Here is a 22,100-nt window from a genome sequence, read left to right as displayed (position 1 = left end):
AATGTTTTGACCACTTTGGGATCATCCTCAGGACACAATATTACAGATATATTTGAAATATTAAACATTAATAAAAATAATTTCTAAAAAATATTTATTCTTTTTATGTAAAAACACAACTAATAATTATAATTATATAAAATAAACTGTTATTGAAATTATAAGAAAAATGCAAATAAAAAAAGGCAATATGATACTTATATATATAAACTGGTAAAAATCTCCGTTACTGAATTATATAAATAATATAAACAATTATACATTTAAGGATTATGCAATGCTTTGTATGAATACCTTTTCATAATAACTACATTTAAATAGTCCCGGCATTTATGGAAGTGCCGTAATCGTCAAATATCTGTTATCAATCTAAACATAATTTATATTATTGCAGTACTTTTATTTATTATTTTTAATATTTAATGTGTAAAGAAAAAAAAATGTTAATATTATTAAAGGGGTCCTAAAAGCACTGACTTTGAATGCATAACTTAAATGGAAATGGTACAAGTTTTTAAGTTCATTCTGCATAGGTAGTTTAAGCGTTGACTTCTAGATTTCTTTTTTTTAATTCTACATTCTAGAAATAATATAGTATGGATCGTAACAAATTATTATTATTTTTTTCCTTTTTTACTATGTTAGTACGTCTCGATGATAACAAGTAAAGTATCAAGAAGCTAGTTTCCTAAATGAAAATTAATAAAAGTAGTACGAATTAACTCTATTATGTCACCAACGCTATATAAAAAATTACATAAACATTATAGAAAGAAGTAACCGAAAAGATAATTTACTAGTAGATTTCTAGACCAACAGTTTCCCATACCTAATTCAAATGTCTGTTTATAAAATTCGCCATTAGAATTGAAATATCTGTTTTTAAATTGGAGGTTAATTAAGACCTCCTTTAAGATTTTAATGGCAATGTAGCTTTGATTAAATAAAAATTATTCCATATTATTTAAATATTTCTAAAAGTTTTTAAGTTAGAATATTTTATAACTACTATTTCAAATGCTAAATATTCTTCAAAAGTCTCAACAGTCGGAAAACTACCTATATCCAATATCACTGGAAAATATTCCTATATTTAAATTCAAATCAGTTGCCTTTAGGAATATCGGCGTAAGTATTTAAAGCCTTTATAGTGGTGCTCTCTTAAAAGTAAAAAAAAGAGAAATATATTAAAGGGTCTAATGAAGACTGCAATAATTGTCGCGCAATATCTCCACTGTCAATCCTATTTAAAATTTTTGAACGTATACTAAAAAATTTAAATATTAACCATTTTGAATTTAAAAGATTTTTGCTATAATTCAGTTAGGATTTTTTAAGAACAATTAGCTATTGATCGCTTTACTAGCAACATCTTATAAAGGTTTAAGAGTTATATTAACATAACTTCCTTTCTAGACCTCACAAAGGCCTTTGATTGTGTCACTCATAGTACTCTCCTAAAAAATTGCTTTCTACAACTTTTATAACAATGCTCTTCTCCTGCTGGAGTCATATCTCTCTCAATATCTCTTTTAATCAATAGGTTTTTAAAAAACCAATCCTTAAATTATGGGGTACCTTAAGGAACTGTTTTGAGCCCTATATTATTCCTGATCTGCATAAAAAACCTGTCATTTTCTCATGGTGTGGGCGTCAAAAATGTTTTATCTTTTAATAACATTAACATAAAAAATATTTGGCAATTGTTTCTTGCAAATATATTATCAGACAAAAATATAAGGTATACATTTTACTTTACGTTTAGACACAGATGCTGTTGAACCACTACTGCCCCAATGCCATTTAGAAGTTCATAAAATAAGAAAAAAGTAAAAGGATAAGTTAAAAGGAAAGGATGCTATGATAGATGTTTGGGTGGTTTTTTTGATAGGTTAATAAATGCTAGTTAACCTATTAAAAAAACCACCCAAACAGCTATCATAGCATCCTTTCCTTTTTACTTAACTTACACCATTTTCTCCTGGAACCAATCTTGCACACATTGATAGTGGTGTTTATTTGTGAAATACTTTATATTTTATTACTTTAAGTTATTTTATAAATACGAATAAAAGCTGTTTTAGAATAACAATGTAAAAGAAGAACTATGTTCTGACTAGTGAATGTACAATTTTTGTATATTTTTTTATGAATAATTAATCTGATTTAATCTATTAATCTTTATATCATTCGGTAATAAAGGCTATTAATTTATATGTTTGTGTCATATTGCCTATTTTTAAAAAAAAATTGCGGCTTTGTTTATAAACTCAATATCATTATTTTATGTCCTAAATTTTCTTAGTGCTTTCTTTTAAGTAAAATATACAGGGTGATTTTATAAGAAGGTCATGCTTTTGGACGATGATAGGGGACGTTCAAATACAACTTTTGATATAAGACACTATGAGTTGGACATGCCTCAGAAGCAAAATACAGGCGGTTAAGGTTTTTAAAAAAAATAAGAAATTAATTTTTAGTTTTTTGACTGTTTAAGATATCGGTGTCAAATTTTCTCAATAAAGCTACCTAATAAAGATGCTTTAAATGTAAAAAGTAAATGTTTTAGTTTCAACCAGTGGCGTAGATCAGATAGGCATTAGAGTAATTTTTTAATAAAAAAAAATAGTACGCCACTGATAATCAAAAATTTTAAGAATCCTTGGTTTATTAAACAGAAAAAAAGGTATCCTGCATCTTTTTCCCAAAAGGCACCATTTTATCAGAATTTAAAAATAAATAACTTTAAAAATAAAAAACTAAGGAAAAAAATTGGATAACGTTAAAAAATACTAAATAATAAATAATAATAATTAATAATTAATTTAAAAGGTGCTCAAAGTGGCCGCCATTTTGTTGGATACAGAGCCTGCAGGGTAATGTTAAATTGTCGTGAATTTTCTGAATAACTTCACCCCTATCTTTAATTTCGCCTGCAGGTACTGGCAATGCGAGCCACATGATTCTTGAACTGGTGTCAAGTAAATAAGTAGATGACAAGGATTTCAATTAGGGGATCTCGCTGGCTAAGAAACCATGCAGGCTACCACAACCAAAAGCTTGCCAAATGTCTGGGTGTTTAGCCCCTTGTTGAAGATGGGTCAGATGGGCAGAACCTTTTGTTTTTTAATTGGATAAAGTTGGTGTCCAGCAATTTTTCGGGTACTTGTATTTGGTGTCGCACGAACTCATCGGATTCGCCGAGTGTGCACATTCGCTAACTCAATGCCATGCAAATTGCAAAGAGGGACATGATAACAAAATAACTAATAGCTTTGATGGTTGCTAGGATATTTTTGACATACGAATCAAAACTTTGTTATAACGTTATCTTCCTGATTAATTTAAATAAGGTAGTTGTTCTGCCGTTGCTTTATTTTGAATGTTATGGAGCGATTTACGTGGAATGAATTGGCAGATATGCATTTAGCCCTTGGTGAATCCGGAGGAAATGCTGTATTGGCTCGCGCGATATATGCTGAACGTTTTCCCAATCGAATGGTCCCAGAGAGAAGATTTTTTCTTAAGGTCGACAGGAGTCTACGTGAGAGAGGACAATTACAAGTAAGAACCTACTTAAAAAAAATAAAAACAAAAAATTTACATGTACTTTTTGTTTTAGGTAAACCCAGGCATAAGAGTTCGTGCAAGACCTATTCGTGATAATGTTGAGGAAGAAATACTTTACAATATTGAAGAGGATCCAAATACAAGTACCCGAAAAATTGCTGATCATCTGAGGATAAGCCAAACGTTGGTTTGGAAAGTTTTGCATGATAACCACCTTTATCCATTTAAAAAACAAAAGGTTCAGCATCTGTTGCCCCAAGACTATGCTAATAGGTTCGCGTTTGCCACTTGGTATCTTCAACAAGAGGTTCAACACCCAGACATTCGCCAAGCTATTTTGTTTAGTGACGAATCAACGTTTTGCCGGGAGGGACATTTCAACCCAAGAAACAATCATGTCTGGGCTGATGAAAACCCTCATGCTAAATTTATCCGTGGCTACCAACAAAAATTCCCTGTGAATGTTTGGGCAGGCATTGTAGGGGACAAGTTGATTGGTCTGTACATTTTGCCAAGATGTCTCATTGCAGGGAATTATTTGATTTTTCTTCGAGATGTACTGCCTGAACTTTTAGAAGATGTGCCATTGGATGTTCGGCAAATAATGTGGCTTCAACATGATGGTTGTCCGGCATACTATGGTCGCGTTGTCAGGGAATATTTGAATCAAAGATCTATTTGATCCTAGACGTTGGATTGGGAGGGGAGAGCCAGTGGCTTGGCCAGCGCGCTCCCCCGATTTAAATCCCTGTGATTTTTATTTGTGGGGTCATTTGGACCAATTTATTTATTCTACACCTGTGCCAGATGAACATGATCTCTTGGCTCGCATTGCAGTAGCTGCAGGCGAAATTAAAGATAGGGGTGAAGTTATTCAGAAAATTCACGACAATTTAACATTACGCTGCAGGCTCTGTATCCAGCAAAATGGCGGTCACTTTGAGCACCTTTTAAATTAATTATTAATTATTATTAGTTATTATTTAGTATTTTTTAACGTTATCCAATAAAGTTTTTTTTTCCTTAGTTTTTATTAAAGTTATTTATTTTTAAATTCTGATAAAATGGTGCCTTTTGGGAAAAAGATGCAAAAAGATACCTTTTTTTTTGTTAAATAAACCAAGGATTCTTAAAATTTTTAATTATCAGTGGGGTACTATTTTTTTATTAAAAAATTACTCTAATGCCTATCTGATCTACGCCACTGGTTGAAACTAAAACATTTACTTTTAACATTTAAAGAATCTTTATTAGGTAGCTTTATTGAGAAAATTTGACACCGATATCTTAAACAGTCAAAACACTAAAAATTAATTTCTTAATTTTTTTAAAAGCTTTAACCCCTGTATTTTGCCTTACCATGACCTTCTTATAAAAATCACCCTGTATATTAAGTATATATATTCAATTCTAAATTTTATTTTCGTTGCACTAATGTGCTCATGTCTTGTTATTCGGTGAAATTTCTTTCTGTTCAACATTTCAATTTATAGACCTCGAGTTGTGGTTGAAACGCCGACATAATAGGAAAAATGGTTGTCTAGGAACGTTTTATATTTGGCATAAATTCACCAAATGTTAACTGTCTAAAGCAAACTTAGAAGAGCAATCTTATAAGAAAAAAGTTCTTGAGAATAAAATCTATGAATTGTTATAGTAGTCAGGTCAACTCTTTACCGATACTTTAATACGTAGTCTGTCTTAATTTTATGTTATATTCCTTATACGTTATATTTAAGTTATTCAGTCTAATCCATAAATTATAGCATAGATAATTAATTAGCTGGACTACCAAATAAATTAGATAATGCGATTATTAATTAGAAGCTATTTTTATACAGAGTATAAAAAGTCTTTTGTAGCAAATATTCTAAATAACTTGGAATAATATATCTAATGATACGACCAAGCCTTTACTTATCTCTTTGACAAACTACTGGTAAGCATTATGATGTACTGTAGGATATATTTATGTTATGTTTTTAAATTATATAGGCGGAGTAAAGTTATTTTGAAATTTGAAACAAGAGAGCATAACTTTAGTGGGTAGTATGTTTCTAACTTTTATTTGTTTTAAGTTGACAAAGAAAATTGTTAAAACATCAAAAAAATCTCCATTTATTTCTTTATTAGTTTATCGAAAATTACTAATAATAGGACATCCAAATTCGATAATTATACAAGTATGATAGAAATTCCAAATTGCATCAAGCATTTTAGAAATTGCTTGATTACTAATCTCTTTAACTTTTTCTGCCTTTTTCCTGCATTAAAATATTCTCATTATTGCATCAATATTATCTTGCTCTTAGATAATAATAAATCAACAAAAAAATCTTTTATAAATAATTTTATTTTTTTATCTATTTTATTGCTACTTTTTTCTTTAATTTTAATATTACTTAAAATTATTTTCTAAAAAAATTGGTCCTCGGTCATGTTATTAATCTGAACAAACGCCTTTAAATTGGTATAATCGTTTAATTTCCTTTGAGTTGTGACATAACTTTTTTTTACAAAAACCGATATAAATTAATAAAAACAGCATACCAATTAATTAAAATCTACTTTGTCATATTTATTTCAATAGTTTTTAAGCAATATAAAAATTTTGCTGTGTAATTTTGAAAAAAAAAACATAACTTTCATAGCTCCGACACGCAAACAGCCATATTTAGCAAACCGACACCCCCCTTAATAAATTATTACAGAAATATGATTATAATTACACTAATTGCGGACCTTAAGGTTAATTATTTTGGTCGTTAGTGCAAGTAACGACACGATTTTTGTTTTATTATTAAATCAATTACTTGCATGAAGGTAATTTACTTACCATAAACATCTAAGCAGCCCTCGGCGATCTTCATGACTCCGGTATTAATTTGGCACATGTAGCATCCACGATCCGACTCCTTAAGTTGTCTGATGCGCAATTGCCAAGTGTTTAAGTTGTCATGATGTACAGCTATTCGACTATTGTGAGTTACTACTTTTGTGTGAAGACTTAGGATGGTTTGGTCTTCTGCTCTCACCCAGGCGACCTGAAAACATATTTTATATATAAAACTAACTTAATATGCATAATTTAAATGGATATGGTGCACGTTTTTAAATAAGCTTCTAATTAAGTATTTTAACTATTATAAATTTAACTAATAAACTTTTTAAAAAGCGGTAGGGGAAGGATAATTTGCTGCGACCTTCCATATAAATTCTGGCCACGTTTTCCATAATCTTTCAGCAAATATCGTCGCTTTAATATAGAGAAAAAAATTCCTAATAAACTCTAGATAGAGTTTCATGTGAATATTTTCGAGATTATTTTTAAGTAGACATGAGTGATTGCGCAAGCCGTGGCTCTAATTAAAATTAGTCGGATAGGATTATTTTTGTATGACTATGTGAAATAAATGCCCCGTTTTTATCGCTTTAGTTGAGTACGAATAATAAAAAAAATGAATCCAGTCTGAATAGAATAAATCAAGTAGGGGTAAAGTTGTTAAAGTGGAGGCAGGATTAGTACAAATTAAGAAAAACCAATTTATCTAGAATGTTTGAATAGAATATACAGTTTCTTTTACATATAAGCTATCTTATATGGTCGAGTTTATGTATTTCCCAGATAACTTTTAGACAATTTTTAAAAAGTGAGTGAAGCATATCAGAATTCCAGTATCAGAAATTAACCAGGGCTTTGTCTACAGGTGTTTTATATAATTATACTCAACACTAAATTTGCTTATTTGCTTATACTAAAAAAATTTAATTCCTTAATTTCCGGAACAAAATATTGCCTGGAAAAGTGTAGATATGACAAATTTCAAAGATCAGTTTAACTAAATAAGAAATAAGCATAAACAATTAGATACCATAAACGATAAATATACTTAGTTTGATCCAATTTTTTTTATTTTGATACTTAGAAAATAACAGATAAATATGTAGTTTTTTAAGGTGACTTCAGTACGAAATTAGTAAATTATAAATAGTTAATTTGATCTACGAGAAAGCTGTTTTAGCAAAACTTGGTTTCTTCATAATTACATTTCCTTGTATAAGCTTATGAAGGATATATAGATATTTTTAAGTGAATAAAACACAAAACCTATGACCGCGCTTAAAATGGTTTACTGGTAACTTTTGAACAAAATGTGAATGTATAAAAGCAAAACCAGACATTTGACATTTTCCAAAAAAATTAGTTTTTCTAAATTAATCAGTTTGAGGTAAAACGTGGTACGACAAAAAGTATGAAAAAATAATTTTGTAAGATTTTTTAAGCAAAAAAAATTATTTAGTAAAAAAAGTACATGAAGACATTACTATTGAGTCTAGTCCAACAGGCAAGGGTCGAAAAAGACTGGTTAATAAGCAGGAATGGAAAAGAGAAAAAGTCAAAATAAAAAGGTATGTTTACTTAAGAATTTTTTATTAGTGCATCCTATAGCGACAATTTTCATTTTTAGATATTTACAAAAGCGCCTTTCTGAATTTCCCACGTGTGGTCATAAAACAAAAAAGCTTTAATGTTTGTCGCTTACTATGACCGAAATAAGAAAATTTAATGAAAAGTTTTATCATCAGGCATCCAAATCATATCAAGATCTGTTTACATTGAAACACTGCGTAACGAATAAACCAAAGAGTGACCTGGTACCAAAATCTAAAAAAAATGTTCGAAACAAAGAGATACAAATCCCAGAATTGCAATATTTTCGTTTGACTGCCAAAAAAATTTACCGCTGCCGAAAATTCCAGACCAAGCTTGTTATTTTAGTATGCAGATAAACCTCTATCATTTTACTGTAGTAAAAGGACATTCAAAGTCCAGTCTTAACCCTCAAACAGTAAAATCATTCATATGGACAGAGAATGATCGTCAAAGAAGCTCCAATGAGATAGTTTCCGCCGTTTTTAACACTCTTAAACATTTCAGTTTTAATCAAGAGATCGAGCAAGTATGTTTAGTAGCCGATAGTTGTGGGGGACAAAATAAGAATACCACAATGTACGGATGATTCAATACTGGCTGCAATGCTGTTCTCCCCCCCAATATGAAAGTTGTTGTCTCATTGTTGGTCATTCTTTTCTTCCCCCTGACCGAGTATTTGCTCAAATTGAAAGACAGGTAAAGAAATGTTCCACTATTATTGATCCAGAAACCTACATCAATATTATAAAAGAATATTCCACAGTGTTAAAGATGGGAGAAGATTACTCAGTTTTTGACTGGAAGACTGAAGTACAAAAAGTGATTAAAACTCCTGCAACCCGGCATTTTCGGTTTCAACCATCGAAAAGACTAATATTTTTAAAAAACCGTAATGGGTTAGTTTTGGTCAAAGGTAAACCATTTTATAAAAATAATATTTCTGATGCCAAGAGTCTTTGTAAAAGGGGAAAGAAAATCTCTCAAATTAATTTGCAACAATTAAGGGTAGGCAGAAGCTTAAAACCTAATAAAATCAAAAGCATATCTGCTTTATTAGCTAAACACTATGAGGAAGATTGGGCGACTGACGAACACCGTAATTTTTTCAAACAGGCATTTGATTTTGAAAACTTTCATTATGTAGATCATCTAGAGGACCCTGAAGAGGATAATGAGGATGAAGATTTAAGAATTTAATTTTGGTTAATAAAAGCATTATCTTTAAAGTTCGTTTTTGTTTTATTGCAAAGGCTTATTATTTTTTGACACCATAGAATTTTTTTTATTATAAATTTTATATTAACAAAGAAATTTTTTTTAAAATTTTATTCTCTAGTCTCATTAAGAAAATAATCACAACAGTTATAAAAAATAAGATGCAAAAACAGATATTTGCTGGTCTAAGGTGCAAAACCAGACATATCCATTTTTTTATTAAGATATCTTTTTACTGATAAGCTATATTTTAATAAGTGATACAATATTATTAGCTATCAAAATTTCAAATATTTTATTTAAAACCGGAAGTTAATTAGATAAAAATTATGATTTTGGCAGGTTTTTCTCGTTTTACTCAAAATGGCTTATGTCAAATGTCTGGTTTTGCTCTTATACGCTTCATTTGGAATAAAGCTGAATAACATTTTTTTCAAATAAAACAATCAGAAAAGGTAAAAGCTATGCGATCGAATAATTTTAAAACAAAATTTACGATATTTGCATAAATTCAGCTCTGTTTTCCCATTTACCGTATTTTTTTTGTAAATATCGGTGCGCTTAATTTGACAAAAATTCCTCATAAAACTTTGGATAGAGTTTTATGTGAATATTTTTGAGACTAGTTTTAAATGGGCTCTGCTAGAATTATTCATGCGTAATTACTTCATACAATCATACTTTATAAAAAGAATTTAGTGTAAAAAAAGTAAGTGAAAAGATTCTAAAGGGATAAAGCATAAATTAATATCTATTAAAAATTAAAATGTGCATCGCAGCACTTAGCTGTCTAAATTAAGTTGAATTTATAAAATTACCTTTTTTGGTTTTTCGCTTTAAAAAATTATTGAATGTAAAAATGCATAACTTAAATGGATAAGATGCATGTTATTTAGTGCATGCATCTAGTGGTTTTATTACTTGAAATTTTATAAAACTATTAATTGCGATTGATAAATAATACAAATTAGGTTTTAAACCAACCACTAGAAAATTAAGCTGTGACTTTAGTAAGCGATGTCAATCGCTTTGACTTGAGCCATAAAATTTCAAATAAAACTCTGGATGCAGCTTTTTTTATTACTTAAGTCTGGCTAAATATAGACTATAAATAGACTAAATTAAATAAATTTTAAGAGATATAAATAAATTTTGTTGAAACGCTGCTTGTAGAAGGTAAAAGTCAATGCGTCTAATATAAATAAAAATAAAATCGTAAAAAGTGTTATCACGCGTCAATTTTGACTTAATTATTTTTTTTTAATTATCAGTCCAGCCTTATTCACATGATCAAGGTGCTATTGAAGCCAGATACAAGCCAGAACAAAACGATATTAATAAAAAATCGTGTAACCAACATCTAGTTACGCCGTTTGACAACTATTGTATAAAGAGCTCCTACAAGCTGTAAACTGTTTTAAGATCCTGGTAGGTATACAAACCTGGTATGTAACTCTCATGTCTTATCATTGACGTAATGTAAATCTCAATGACCTTAGCATAATTTTTCTATTGGTTTAATTTAGTGGGTCTTTGGGTTTATCAATATGTTCTAAGACTATCGAGGGAACTCTAATTGATTCTACCTTAAGTCAAAGCGCTTATTACTTACCCTATTCTCCTTTTGAGCTGGGGTCTAAATTTGCCATAGTTAAGGCAACTTGCTTACTTGTAAGTACTTTGTCATTCTTAAGTTTTCAATTTTTCTTTAAACTTTAATATTTAATTTTCCAACTTTATGTTAAGGAAGAAAAGTGTCAATATTTTCGCAATACCTAAGATACTTGGATTAACCAATGAGCACACGAATATAGCTTATAGACTCATTACCAGTTGGTTTTTAATTTCTCATTCTAATATGTTAATAAAACATATTAAACATTAGTTAAACACATAAGCTGAATTATCTAAGCCAGTTAAAATTAAAATATTAAATTTCATACTTTTCAGAGAAGCTGGTATATATATTGCCTGGAAAAGTAGATGGATGACAAAATTTAACGAGTTAGTTTTATGTTTCTAATAGGGTATAAGGTATATGGATCTACTGAGCAAATAATACAAATAAAATAGGGAAAATATATAGAACAGGCATTTCTTTTGGCTCAATTTTCTTTATATCAACCTTTAAAGCAAAAATTGAGAATTTCTTAAGGTGATTTCAGTCTATAACTACAGCTTAAAAGTAGGATGGCCGGGTTAGGATGGCTAGGTTTGTCTTTTTTGCCATTTAAATAACATAGGACACCAAGAATAATTTATACTGTTTACAAGACTGTATACTGGGTGGCACAGAAACTATGTAACAAGCTCTAATTTTTTTTAGGTTTTGAATTTTTTCATTAAATTTGGATATGATTCTGCTTAATTTACATTTAAAAAATATTTTATTTTGTTCATATTGACATATCACAAGTTGACATTTAATTGACAAGTGACAGTTAAAAGTGATTTTAATGTAACTTATCTACATGGCTATGAACACCGCATTAGCAATTGTTTTAGCTAAGTGTACTGGTATTCAGAAATTGTAGACATGCCTGTGTTTAATTATACCTTATGGTAAACTGCTCTAAGATTATATTTAATAAATTCTGTACCATAAATACAAAAAGCAAAACAGAAAATCTAAAGTGTGTATAGAAACAGTAACAATAACATAATCGAAATCAAAATTGAAGTTGTTCTCACAGCATATATTTGAAATGTTCATTATTAATATCCCAACATATTTGTACCACATTGTTTTAACTATTGTTCTAGAATTTTACTTATTCGTACTGCAGTACGTTTTTCGTACATCTCTTTTAAGTCGCCTCTGTCAGTTGGAGTCGTTTGAAAGACTTTTTTTGTAAGATGTTCCGAAATAAAAAAAATCTAGTGGGATAAAATCCGGTGATCTTGCTGGCCATCCTATTGAACCGCTCGTGCATAACCAATTTTTTTCAAATTGTTCCCTTAAAGTTGAGACTATTCTGGTGTTATGTGGCGGTGCTCTATCTTGTTGGAATATTAAGGAAGCAAAATTTAAAGGAAATTCATCGAGAAAATTCTCAATTTCATTCTGGAGAAAATTATATATGTTTTTTAAATTAAATATCCTTAAATATAATAGGGCTAATTATTTTTCCACAAGTTAAACTCAAATCGTTCTTGAAATTCACTTATTTACCGGATTTTCTTGCGACCGTGCATTATTTCGATTAAATATTGAGGTTTATAAATCTTGAAAAAAAAAATAGAAAATTTAGTTTGCATTAAAATGATCAAGGAATAATTATATCTAATAATTTACCCGTGTTATATTATCGTTTTCGTATAAATGTTGGTGTATTTAATATTTATAGGATTTAAATTTATACTTTTTTAAAATGCGGCAAGCTGCATTATGGTTCACTCCAATTTTAGTTTATATTTGTCTCAGCGAAATTATTGGGTCAGTTTGAACCAGACTTTCACTTCTGGTTTTTTGAAAAATATTTTGGCATTAGAAATGTTATTTGCTATAAATATAGTAGTTTATTGTAAATTCATTTGTCTTATTTTATACTCGTACAAAGTTTAAATTTTTCTGCCAAGGGCGAAAAGGAGCTAAACCAACATAACACTACATAATTTATTAGGCAACCCACCATACCTCAAAATCCTTAAGCTCAGTTCAGACCCTCGCAAATTGAGAAACGCGAATTGCGGATAATGCTTCTATTGGCTAATTTTGACGTATTTGACAATACTTAAAAGAAACAATTAAGAGCATTATGTGCTATTTGAGTTTCGCGAAACCCAAGCTTATTTGCTTTATTTTTTAGACGATTATTTTACACTATTTTATGCGTTTAAAACATTAATAACTAAATAATACTAAAAGCATTTTATGTATAATTATAATATTTTATATTATCCTAGTGTTCAAAATACATAAAAAAATTAGGAACATTCTTTCCAAATAAAATGGTAATTAAATACAGGCATGTTCATAATTTCTAAATACCAGTATGCTTACCTAAAGCAATTCCTAACTCGGTATCTATAGCCATCTAGATGATTTACATTAAAATCACTTTTAAATGTCTCTTGTCAATTAAATGTGAAGCTGTGATATGTCGCTGAAAAGAAACTGTTAATACGCAACCAATGGCGTAAAACATATCCTCTTCAGTCCACACGTCCAGCCCGCTGTACATTTTTCAAAATATATTAGTACGGGCTCACGACGACTTAACGTGATTTGGAGCCCGCCGTGCAGCGGACTGGACGTGCATACATACGCCAAAAAATATTTGGTTACAAATATTTGGCAACGTTGGATTTTTTCAGTTTTGTTTTGACGGAACAGGTGTTGTGTTGTAAATCATGGCGTCGTATCAGAAACTAGGTAATATTTACATTATTTTCGATTGTTTTGATAAAATACTGATTAAAATCAAATAATTTGACTGCTATTTAGTAAATCAACAAATATACGTACAGAAAATGTAACGTCGCTCTACAGAGTATTCGGCTTTTGATTTTGTGCAGTATTTTGGACGTCGGGACTATATTTGGTTCAAGTTTTTACTTTTTACCCAAAAATTTTATTGTTATTATTATTTCGTCTTTTTTTTAAGGTGGTATGCAACCACTGACGGATAAAGATCTTGAAGAGATTCTAAATGACAGTGACTTCTACTTGAGCGATGATGATGAGGAAATCACCGCCGAAAACAGTGAATCAATTGAGGCAAATGATAATGAGGACGACGAGCCGGCGCCGGCAGACGCAGATTCGGTTTCTGATACCATTGAAGAGGAGTCTGCTGACGATAATGTTCTCTTATCCAGAATTAGAGAGCAGATTCTCCAGGAGCAATAAAACCGCAGAAGTAAAATGGAAAAGAAATGTTTTTGAAAGTCGAGAAGATGTCTACCTTGACCCGGAAAGGCAGTTACAAGATGATCATGAGTATTGGACACTTCTGAACTATTTTTATTAATACTTTTCAGATTATTTTAGGGAAAATTTATCAAAACAAAGTAATATTCGTGCCATGCAAGCAAATGAAAAAAAAACACTAAAGTCAACAGCCAAAGAATATCGAATATTGACTGGAATACATATTTTAATGGGCATTTTTGGACTTCCATGGCTGCGGTTGTATTTTATGAAGGGAATTGAAATATCTTGCATTACTCAGCTACCTAGATACCGTATTTTTAAATTAAGAAATTTTCTACATGTTGTTAACAATCTTAGTGTTTCAAATGAGGTAAAGCAGTCAAATCGGCTATGGAAAGTTCAACCTATCATTGATGCAATTCGTAAAAAGTGTATTACTTTACCAAGGAGTAAAGAATTGAGCATCGACGAGCAGATGATCCCCTTTACAGGCACTACTGCTCTCCGACAGTACGTTAAAAACAAGACAAATCCAGTAGGACTTAAAAAATTTGTTTTAGCTACACCTTCCGGACTGGTTTTAGATTTTATGATTTATCAAGGTGCAAAAACTTGGCCAGATGGTTCACCCGATCAAAATTTGGGAATAGGTGGATCGGTTGTAAAGAAGCTTTCAGAAGATTTGTCGCCAGGGCACATAATTTATTTTGATCGTTACTTTACTTCAGTCAAGCTACTGGATCATTTACTAACAAAAGGAATTTTGGGAACAGGGACAATTATGAATAACAGAATTCCGCGAGATCAAAGAGCTCCTCTCGAATGGTCGTGATTCCTTTGATGAGTTTGTGCGACAAGACAAAAAAATGACCATTCTGAAATGGATGGACAATAGATCAGTAACAATGGCATCAACATCTTCAGGCTCTGCGCCAGTAACAGAAGTACGCCGATGGGACAAGAAAAATAATAAGTACCTTCTTCTTTCATATCCAAACTCTGTCACTAGTTACAACCATTCTATGGGAGGAGTGGACATGTGTGATAGACTAATATCTTACTATCGCATTTGTATGCGAACAAAAAATGTCCGATAAGAGTTTTCTGGCATTTTGTGGACTTGGCATTTACAAATTCGTGGGTTGAATACCGCCAAGACTGCTTCGCTCGTGGAGATAGAAAAAACTCTATCATGGATTTACTTGAATTTATACTGTATATCGGGAAATCTCTTACCTTTGGGGCACAAGCAAAAGGTTTTCAAGATCCAACTTGTTCATTAGATGAAGAAATAAGTCAGCCTGCTAAAATATGCAAGAGGTCGGAGATGCCACCAAGAGATGTCAAGACAACTGGTAATGAACATCTACCAATATGCAGTGTTAATAACAAAAATTCCTATATGCGCTGCCGTAATCAAGGCTGTACAAAGAAAACAAGATTTTTTTGTGTGAAATGTAAGCTTTATTTATGCATTTCTCCAGAGAGGCAATGTTTTTTTGAATTTCATAATTAGAGACTTAAGTCCAATTGTCCAAAATACTGGACATGTCATATTTTTTTCTGTAGTAATTTTTTACTTTTTTTGCTTTTTTTAAATACTTATAAGCCTATTTTATTAAAAGTTTCACAAAAAAAAAAACTAAAACAATTCCTTGGGACTGAAGAGGATATACAAGGTTCTATAAAAAAGTAAGAAACTTATGATTACTTTAAACCGGAAGTTAACAGAAATATTTTTTTAATGAAAATTAAGCAGAATCATGGCTCGTGTCCATCCATAATAAAAATATGAAAAATTCGAATCCAAAAAAAATTAGAGCTTGTTACATGGTTGCTGCGCTATCTAGTATATTTTTTTACACAAGCTCTAAAAAACTCACTTGACGTTGAAAATTATTGTTTTGTCTAATGTCTATGAATTTAACGTCGAGAAACTAAAAATCATGAAAATAAGACATTTTTCAATATAATGTAGGATTTTAGCATTAATTCGACTTATATATTACAATAGTATAAAATATGTTAAAAAGAATAATTATCAACCCCTCTTGATTAATCAAATTATTCAAGAGGAGCGAAATATTTAAAATTTGTTTGAGAAAAAACGTATAACTAAACGTATAATTAATAAAAAATAGCATGGAAAAATAAGTGCTTACATATTATGCAAAAAAATATTCCTTTAATAAGTATTCATTCATACCATATTTAAATAAAATAAAAGTTGGAAGAATGGGGTTATCTGATTAGTCTTTTGTCAGTGGATTTTTTTTTGTCACTTTGTATGAGGTTACAAACTCACGAAATTCAAATTAAGGCATACAGGACTTAGTTTAAAAGCTTCTAAATGAGCTAGATATTACTTAAAGTAATTATATAATTAATTATACTTGTTTGCAAGAAAATAAAAAGTACTTGTAACGAAAAAAGAATGATAGGTGTTAAAGAAAATCGCAACGAAAGACAAAATAATAGTCTTAATACTAGCCAAATCAGAGATTAAGCAAATGACCTTCTATATTCATTTATAACTAAAAAAAATTTTTTTAAAAGTACCTCTGGGAATATTTTAAATCCGTTTTAACTTAACACACCCAATGGCGAAATATTAACAAGTTTCCAAACAACAAAAAGTTCCATATCAAATTTGAAAAAATAAAAACTCCATCGACACGGTAGCCTCGCTTCAGTTTTAGCTGACTATAACAAAGTAAAAATGGAGTTCCCTCCTGCGATGCGACCTTCGTTTAGTTTGTTTTTATGGCTGAGGGGAACTTCGAACATTTTCCATTAGAGAAGTTTAATGCAATATTGTTTCGTCGACAATATGTGTGATAGCGTAAGCGTGAACTCTATACTGTCCCTGGGCGACTAAAAAATATAACAGGATCAGGGACGTACCGAATTAGTTTTTAAGCCGAAACGAACATTGTTGACATCTGGGAAAAACATTTTATATGGAAACTGAACGAGTTTGTTTTTTTTTAAATTCCAGAGCTATATAGGCTTTGTGTTATGTGATTATGTTCTTCACTCTTGAAGTAAAATTTCTATTTAGTACTAGCAAGGGGTCTTTAAAGAGTAGAACTTATTAGTTAATTAACCATTTAAGATGGTCATTTGAAGTAGATAGCTTAGTAGCATAGACAGGGTGTCCCAAAAGTGGACGTCTAAACGAAAGGAAGCGATAATGCAGGTCATTGGCAAAGAAAACAACTGTATATACTTATTATTACACGATTGTTGTTGACTTAAAAATTATTACCGTTTTTTTGATTTTTATAAAAATCACTTCATGCATCATGTACAAAATTTATAGAAAGAATATCATAATAGCCCTAAGTTGCAAAAAAGATTAGCGTCATAAACAGATTTCCTACAAAAAATTAACAACCTTCGGGAAAAGTTACTTATTTAAAAAGATTCTTGTATGGTGAAATTCTTTCAGATAAGCGATACAAGTCTTTTTTAATTGACATTTTTATTAAGCTAGTCGTTCCTCGATAAGGGATTTTATTGCTGGTAAACATCAGAATAAATATTCAAAAAGTGAACCACCTGCCCTAATACACATTCGGCAACGGCTGATGAAATTATTTTTTACGCGCCGGAAGGCTCTTCCATTGTATATAATAACGTTAGACGTTTGCCTTATTTCTTTTGCAGTTCTACTTTATTCTGACATTAATTGATGGAAGCAAGTTCTTTGAAAAACTTATATAAAAAAAAGTCTATGGAGTTCAGGTCAGGTGAACGCGGCGGCCATTGAATGATTCATACCCTTCCAATCAATCGATTATTAAAAGTAGTATCAAGATATTGCCTTATAATGATGCCCGCTTATAGATTGACTAAATGCTAGGGCTGAAAACGATAATTGATCACCACTGTTAGTTTAGCATAGTCCCAATAGTGTATATTAAATATTACCGTACTTTTAAATCTGTTTCGTCACTCCGCAAAATATAAAAAAGGAGCTTCTATATTACGATGCAGTATTTCCCGACAAAACTGAATCCTTATTTTATAGTCAGTGGTTAGAAGTCGCCTTGAACACATTGCATATGATAAGGATATAGTAGAATCCTTTGTCAAATTTAATAAACTGTGCATTTGGATCAAGTTGGGTCAAGTCTCGAACGTCTTGATATGCGACGAACACTTTCTTGTTGTTGGATTGCTTGATGAAGGAGGTTTTATATAGCAACGAGTTCCAAGAATATGCAAAGCATTGTTAATATATTATAGTTTTTTTTGTTCAGTTCTGGTACTTTTTGTTAAAGTTTGTTTTCTTCGAGTTTTTATCTTCATTTAATATTACTGAGTTTCATTAGGGTGAATTTCGATAAGGTGACCATCTAGCCATACTACTAGAATTATTAATCGTTTGTAAATCCATGAAAGAAAAGAGCAACTTACAGAAATAAAATAAAATAAAATATAAAAACATTAAAGAGTGAATAATAAATAAACTCCAACTAATTTTAAAAATTTCCTTTTAGATATGGAGAGTATCCGAATAATAGACGCTCTTTGGCACATTGTTTCTTGCCCAACTAATTGGCGCATGGTGCGCCCTTGTCGCCGGAACTAAAGTCCGAAGTCGCACGAGAATCGCGAACCTACCCGATCCCGACACCAACAACAACACGGACAACACCACCAAAAGGGAAAAAGGCGGCCATTATTTTTATTATTTGCGTATTTGCCACTTTGCCAGTTGCTGTATTAAATTTGTGTTCTGTGCAGTTTGCCACTACAAAAAAAATAGATTGTAGGTACTCAGTTGTAAGTATTTTTGTACCACAGGAGCAAGCTTTCTGTGGCGAATTTCCAGGTAGGTAAACAATATTCTAATAAATAATACCTTCCTATAATTTTACCAATATTAAGGTTTAGGCTTAGCGTAATACTTAAAAAAGTTAAATATTTGTTATAGGTATTTTTTAGTGTTTTTATTATATATTATGTTTAGACTTCATTTCCTTGAAATTCCATACTAATATTACTAAGTGCTCTAGTTGTTGCTTAGGCTTAGGGGTAGGGTTAGGATAATAAATTGTGTATTATGCCCATCTTGATTAAGTTTTTAAATATACAAATTAACTCTGAGCTGTTGTCGCTACCCTAGAGAAGCATGAAAGATTTGTTGTCAATTAAAGGAGTAAAAAATGTAACAATCAATCCTTGGTAAGCCTTACTATTTCATTATTTGTATAAAATCTTACCTTATATGTAGTGTAAAACATTTCCTATCAGTTTAAACCCCTTTTTGGCTTGCCCCTGATGATGAATATGTCTATATTCGAAATATGTTGGGCTTTTCTTGGTGATTTTAAGTAATCTACCAAAAAATAGTCAAATATATTAGTGGAGGGAGACTGCGAGTGTTTCATTTCACCTATCTATCAACTCCACTGTAAGGATGGACTTCTTCCTAAATCTATAAACCTAATAATTCTAAAAGGAGTATATTTATACAAACGACCAGAATCTGCCAGAAATTAGTTATAAACATAATTACATTTTTCTATGGCTTTCTTTATGCTCCTCAGAATTAGGTTTTCCATTTTTTGTGTCAATAACTCAAGAAATCTGATAGGGCAAAACAACAAAACACAAGTCTGCAAAAAGTTTCAACAAGCAAACACTGTTTTGGATTAAGTATGTATTTTTGTAATATTTAAATTAAAAGTTTTTTTTATATAACATTATTATTTTTTGTTATTTTTGTTTGTAGCCCTCCTAAAAAAAGTACTTCATAATATTGGAATTGGAGATAAAGTAGGATACCAAAAAAGCAAATATTTACTTTACTCTATTCTGACACTCTTAGGTAGGTATGCATGAGAAATAAATACGATATTAATATATTGCTAAAAAACCATTTCCTATGTTAATTATTTTTCCTTTTTTTTCAGCCTGAAGATCTGAAAAAATAGCAATAGCAAGGTATATAAATTATATATAGGTAAGGTACTATGTAGATGGAAATCAGTTTTTTTTGTTAAACATCTTTTGTGCTGGGGTTCAACTTAATTAATAAGTATGTCAAACAACGAAGGCAAAGTGCCTGGTACCGAGCCTGGTACATATGTGCATGGATGCATCATGGCTTCATGTAAAAATAAATATTATTTTCCTGTTACCAATTCCAATTATAAAAATAAATAATTTTTTCAATTTCCTGTAAAAGATATAGAGAAAAGACAAAAATGGTTTAAAAACTTAAATTTGCGATTTACACAAAAAAGGTATTATTTATGTTCTGAACATTTTGAGGAATCACAATTTTCAAGTACATTAAAAAACCATTTGTTGAAATTTCCTGAACCATCATTGATTGATCCTCTAAATGCACTTTCAGAGTTAAAAGAGAATTTTACAAATGAGCTTGAATGCCCCGTTTCATATTCAAAGAAACTTAAATTGACCCCATTATGTGAAGCCAATGCAAATATTAAAATAATTAGCAATATCCAAATAGTTTCACCAAATTCAATGATATCTACAAACCAAAATCCGTTTATTGAAAATGAAACCCTTAAGAATGCTGAGAAAGCCACAAAAAGTTTTGAAAAAAAAATGTTTTGTTAAGCTTGGGGGAAACTAGGGCTAAAAATTTAACACCCAGGAACAAAAAACTGTTTTTACAAAATAAAATCCACAAAAATACAATTTGCAAATTAAAAAGAAAATTAAAATTTTCCAAAAACAATACAGTTACATTTTCATATTATTTTTAAATAAATTGGGATTTGTTTAAAATAATATTGTTATAATAAAATAGTTTAAGATGTTATGTTTGTGTTTTTTTATGTTATAACAATGTTTATAGGATATTAGTTTTGCTTTGGAACTTACAAACCCTTTGTATATTTTTTACACTGTTATGTTAAATCATAAATAATTATTTATGACTCAAATTAATATAAGTTTCATGTGATGTGCTTATGTTTTGTATAAACTAACTTAAAAGTTTTTTTATTTTGAAATGGAACTGAACACCCTTTTTCAATACAAATATAAATTTGTGTTTTCATTCTGTAGTTTTATTTTTTTTTATTTCTAAATTAAGGATAAAAACCCCAAAGCAGAGTCCAATCAATAATAAAATTAGAGTCAAGACTTGCTACTTTCACGGGGAATTTTATTGCAGTGTTGGCAGTTGATATTTTAAAACACTATCAATAAATAATGAGATTTTTTTAAAGTTAAATATGTCATAAGGTACAAGAGATAATTATTATCTGCTGTTTTTTAGTATTTCATAAACCTATTTTGTTTCTTGACAGACAAGAAATAAATATAAAATTCGAAAACACCGCATTTAATTGTCTTTATAGACGTATTTAAAGTTAAAAAAAAAACTTAATATTTATATAATGATAGTGATTTAAAATGTCTGCTGTCTATACTGCAATGAAATTCCCCATGAAAGTAAATTTTGAATATCCCGCCTTAATTCTCAGACGGTAATAAAGATACCTGTTTTATCGATAAACGCTATATGATAAAATGTCTTTAGTTCACAAGTTACGAAGGGTGTGCTGCAAAGCATTACTCTTGTCATAGTACGTGATCTGATACTCTCCTTTTATTAATTTTCTCTATGGGGATTAATAAACATCTGACTTTCGTGGGAGCTACGTCGTTTGGCGACAAAATGTCCCAAAATATTACTCGAAAATCCAGGCATTTTTAAAATATTTATTACAATGCGGGTTTTACAGACATGACAATGTGTGAAACCTGCATAGAATTGTAATCTTAAAATGTTTAATATTATGCTGTGTTTTGCATAATAAAAATTAAAGCGTTATTCTTATAAAAAATAAAATATCAACTCTGATAAAAATATAATAAAAAATCAGAAATAAAACTCTAATAAACAAACTTAACAACATATCATTTTTTAAATAAAAGGCTCAAATAAACCGCCTTCTTTCTCTAAAAAAAACTTAACCTATCGTAAAAGCTATTTTGCACCTCCAAAAGAGT

At 30.2% G+C, this 22,100-nt stretch overlaps 1 protein-coding gene across 2 annotated transcripts in view; it reads right to left on the bottom strand.

Annotated features, from left to right (window-relative positions):
• LOC126748396 (lachesin) overlaps positions 1 to 22,100 on the bottom strand; it is a 776,345-nt gene that overhangs the window by 214,346 nt on the left and 539,899 nt on the right. For both annotated transcript variants that reach the window (XM_050457624.1, XM_050457613.1), the window contains exon 4: positions 6,407 to 6,614. In XM_050457624.1, coding sequence (XP_050313581.1) covers positions 6,407 to 6,614 — 208 coding nt within the window. The remainder of the gene's footprint in view (positions 1 to 6,406; positions 6,615 to 22,100) is intronic.

Source organism: Anthonomus grandis, chromosome 2, assembly GCF_022605725.1.
Source record: "Anthonomus grandis grandis chromosome 2, icAntGran1.3, whole genome shotgun sequence".
In the NCBI taxonomy this organism is placed as follows: domain Eukaryota; kingdom Metazoa; phylum Arthropoda; class Insecta; order Coleoptera; family Curculionidae; genus Anthonomus; species Anthonomus grandis.
This window is presented reverse-complemented; position numbering and strand designations above follow the sequence as displayed.